We start from the raw sequence: 4,192 nt of genomic DNA, 5'->3' as shown, positions 1-4,192 counted from the left end.
CTCATTTTTTATTATGTGTCTGATGAAAGTGTTGGTTAAAACAGAAAGATGAAAGTGTTTTCGACAGGTGGTTTGTCTAGCCCACTCACCTGTGTGAGGCACACTCATTATTACGTGGTGGTAGGATGAGGGGGTTTAAGTTTTAGTTCACGGGTTCAGGTGATCACGGAAGAGACGGGTTTTTAGTTTTCATTTGAATGGATCAGCAGTAGGCTGAGAAGATCATTCCACCAGCAAAGAATATTGAATGAAAGGTTTTGGAAAGTAATTTATAGTAGGTAAAATGTTTGTAGAAAAGCACACTTTTAGTTACCAATTAAGTATGGTGTCAACACCACAGACTACATGAGTACTGTTGCTGACCATGTCCATCCCTTTATGACCACAGTGTACCCATCTTCTTCTCAGCAGGATAACGCACCATGTCATAAAGCACAAATCATCTCAGACTGGGTTCTTGAACATGACAATGGGTTCACTGTATCTAAATGGCCTCCACAGTCACCAGATCTTAATCCAATAGAGCGCCTTTGGGGTGTGGAACAGGAGATTGGTATCATGGATGTGCAGCCGACAAATCTGCAGCAACTGTGTGATGCTATCATGTCAATATGGACCAAAATCTCTGAAGAATATTTCCAGTACCTTGTTGAACCTTTGCCACGAAGGATTAAGGCAGTTCTGAAGGCAAAAAGGGGGTCAGACCTGGTACTAATAAGGTGTACCTAATAAAGTGGCCGGTGAGTGCAGATCACAATAAGCATTGGGTGTGATAAAGGGATAGTTCACCCAAAAATGAAAAGTTTACACACTATTTGCTTTACCTCAAGTGGCTTTTAACCTTTGAGTTTTCCCCGTTGAACTCAAAAGAAGATATTTCACAGATTGTTAGAAACCAGTAACACTGACATTCATAATGAGAAAAATAAATACTACGGAAGTCAATGTGGACCACTTACCAGAGTTAACAGAAAGACAAACTGTTCTGGAAAAAGTGAAAGATGATTAAATGACAGAACTGGTGAACGGTGCAAACCATTTATAGGCCAGTGTTGTCGCTATAAACACTAAATTCTTACATGTGTGAAGGTTAAAAGGTGCACTGTGCAACCTCAGTATGGCCCTTCACCTAGAAACACACGCGCACAAGACCATGAGCTCGATTTAGACCTCATGAACGTCACCCAGCAGACACTGGAACAAGCTTAAATTAGAAAGACCTCACGGAAATATTACAGCAGGTCACGCTTGGGGCTTAAAAATAATAAACACACACACACACACACACACACACACACACACACACACACACACACACACACACACGGTCCAGTGCTCTGGAGCGCTTGATGGAAATATTGACACAATAAATTGCACAAGGTGAATTTGGAGCAAAAGTCATCTTTATTGTAGACCAAATGCATATTTATAATAACACTGACCGCCGGGCATATCATACACCCAGAAATACAAGATCATATACAGAAATCTGGAGGTTTGGAAGTTGGAATTTATTCAGTGTTGGGGAAACGGTGCAAAGGAGAGCATGAACACCACAGAAAAACATGTACATAACCATTGATGAGGACGGATTGAGGCTCAGCTTTCCCTTTATTCTGCTTTCACGTAGTGTCGTGTGGAGACGATGTCGCCAAGTGTCAACGTCTGTTAATAAAAGAGAGAGGTTTGTGTGTTGATATACGCTCATCCAGCAGTCAAACACCCATAAATATTGCTGAAAGTAATCACTAAATGGGCAGCAGAAGTCCTTTAGCTATACAGTGCATTAGTGCAAGTTCATTTTTCAGCATTGCGGGTTCTGGAAGTATTTTCTTATAGAAAGCTTATTTTAAAGATTTGTAACTTATGCACACAAAAAGGAGAATATTATAAACATTGATTTGAGGCCAAGTTTATGAAAAGAGGGCAAAACAACAATTTACTAGGTTGTGAATTTAGCCAAGCATAGCGAGTCACAATCACATATTAAACCATATAAGCTGATTGAATCCACAGGAGTTCATGCTATCAGCAACAATACACAAACATTGACACTTTTTAAGGCATTGCTAGATCTGGGGTCCGTTATTCGTACGTGGATTACTTAGTTAGCTGGATTTGGATATTGACGATTTGACATGATCCAGGATCGTTTCGTTCTTCAAAGCCCGAAAAAAAAATCCGAGAGTTATAACTTTATATATATATATATAAAGTTATAGTCATTAATAAAATAAATTAAGTTATACATATTAATAAAACGTATGCAATCTGCACCCTCGAAATGAAAGTACAAAGACTGCCACCTGGGGCCTCATGCATCAACGCTGCGTACGCACAAAAACTTTGCGTACGCCAGGTTTCACACTCAGAATCCCTCACGTTTGGATTTACTAACAATGAACTGAACGTGGGAATGTGCGCAACTTCACGGCAGCTTTATGGCAGGCGTACGCACATTTTTTGTGCGTGTCTGTTTTATTTCCATTGGCGACTCCTAGAGGCAGTTGTGTTAAATTCCTCTCTACAAAGTGTCTTTGAGCCTTGCAATGGCAGCTGTATGAGACGGGTTCATCTAGCATGTATATATGGTTTCCATACCATACAGTTGACCAGCTAAACATTAAAGCACAATTTGCAGCGGTCGCCTGTTTTCCCAATGTAATCTGAGCGATCTACTGCACGCACATTGCTATAAAGACACTATCTGAAGATGAATTTGCAAGCGTGAATCAGAAACATTTCCATTCAATAAATGTGCAAATAAAATATGATAAATGATAAATAGTAGGCAAAATATGATATGTAGCGGGGGGGAAAAAAGAAGAAAGAGTTCATCAGACGCTGGATTCGAGCCGAGTTCATGCTCGAACGTGTCAAAACATGGTTACCTGCGTCTTACGAGCTGCGCCACTGAGACTGTTAAGAGCACTGCAACATTTTACAAATATAAACCAGACTACTTTTTTTTTTAAATGCACTCAGTGCGATGTTCAGACCCAACTGTGTTAACCGCATCAGCTAAACTCTCCCACTCTATTTTTTTTTTTTTTTTGTTGTTAATTCCGAAAAACAAACTTGCACATAACACCGCTTTTCTCCGATCTACCTCCGAAAGCAGCACCTCCAATTCACATTCTGTTCAAAGTTTCTCTGTTTGCTTGCTTTTGACATTGCTTTTCGTTGGGTTTTGCCATTAGCATAGTCATTAGCATATTCATACGGGGGAGGAGGCAGGGAGGGGTTTTGTGCTTGTGCATGTTGCGCTCAGTTTCACGTTCATTCAGATGTACAAAAGAATATGCGTGAGATTCGGCGTAGGCAGTGTTTTATACATCTGAATTTTTTTCTGCGTACGCACATTCACAGCTTTGTGCGTACGCAATGTTTTAGTAAGATTTCCACGCAAGTCTTCGTACATGAGGCCCCTGGTGGTGCTAAGAGAAAACTTATTGATATGAACTTTTTAGATCGCTTTAGTACAAATTGTGTATAATAGAAATGCAGAATATGCGACTTTTTTTAAAACAATAATACATTTATGCAGTCATAAACATGTTTTGATAGTTAATATGCCAGTGATTTGATGCTTCACAAAAGTTGCAGACGCCTTTACCAATATGAAAATGCTTTTGTAAACAACCAGTTATTCTTTACACCGATTAAAAAAGGCTATTATAATAAAGAAAATCTTTTCTAAATGTGGAACTAAATACATTGATTTGCATTGAAATACATGATGAATACACTTGACACATGAAAGTGGAAAGCCTGCAGCTAATAACAAATGTGGAAGGTTATTGCGTGTCATATTTAACAAACTGTTTACTGCTAATTTGATGTAATTTTGCTCACATGGATAATTGAATATTAATCAGATGATGTCATTACGCTGCTGTGCCGTCAGCCAATCGTTGCATTGCTGATCATGATTTCGAGGATCGATAGATCTGTCCTTCACAACACACGCAGCGATTTCAGATCAGTTTATCCAGACATTCTAATCTGATTCGCGAACTTGTTTGAAGAACCAAATTAGCGAGAGATCAGCTATCAAGATTAAAAGATCCGGGATCTGCCAAATCAACTTAGATCATTTAAGCGAGGTACGAAGAACAGACCCCTGGTTGTCATTTTAGGTGCTTCATGATAAGTGGGCGGAGCACTGAACTCCCTGCAACTTTCTTATTGG

The 4,192-nt window shown here is 39.4% G+C and overlaps 1 protein-coding gene across 1 annotated transcript in view; it reads right to left on the bottom strand.

Moving 5' to 3' along the window:
- Window positions 1–1,381: 1,381 nt before the first annotated feature.
- fabp3 (fatty acid binding protein 3, muscle and heart) overlaps window positions 1,382–4,192 on the bottom strand; it is a 10,202-nt gene continuing 7,391 nt past the window's right edge. Inside the window, exon 4 of the mRNA NM_152961.3 lies at window positions 1,382–1,665. Within this exon, the coding sequence (NP_694493.1) occupies window positions 1,612–1,665 (54 nt within the window). The 3' untranslated portion in view covers window positions 1,382–1,611. The remainder of the gene's footprint in view (window positions 1,666–4,192) is intronic.

Source organism: Danio rerio, chromosome 19 (genome assembly GCF_049306965.1).
Source record: "Danio rerio strain Tuebingen ecotype United States chromosome 19, GRCz12tu, whole genome shotgun sequence".
NCBI lineage: Eukaryota > Metazoa > Chordata > Actinopteri > Cypriniformes > Danionidae > Danio > Danio rerio.
The sequence above is the reverse complement of the archived record's forward strand: the minus strand, read 5'-3'. Positions and strand labels throughout refer to the sequence as shown.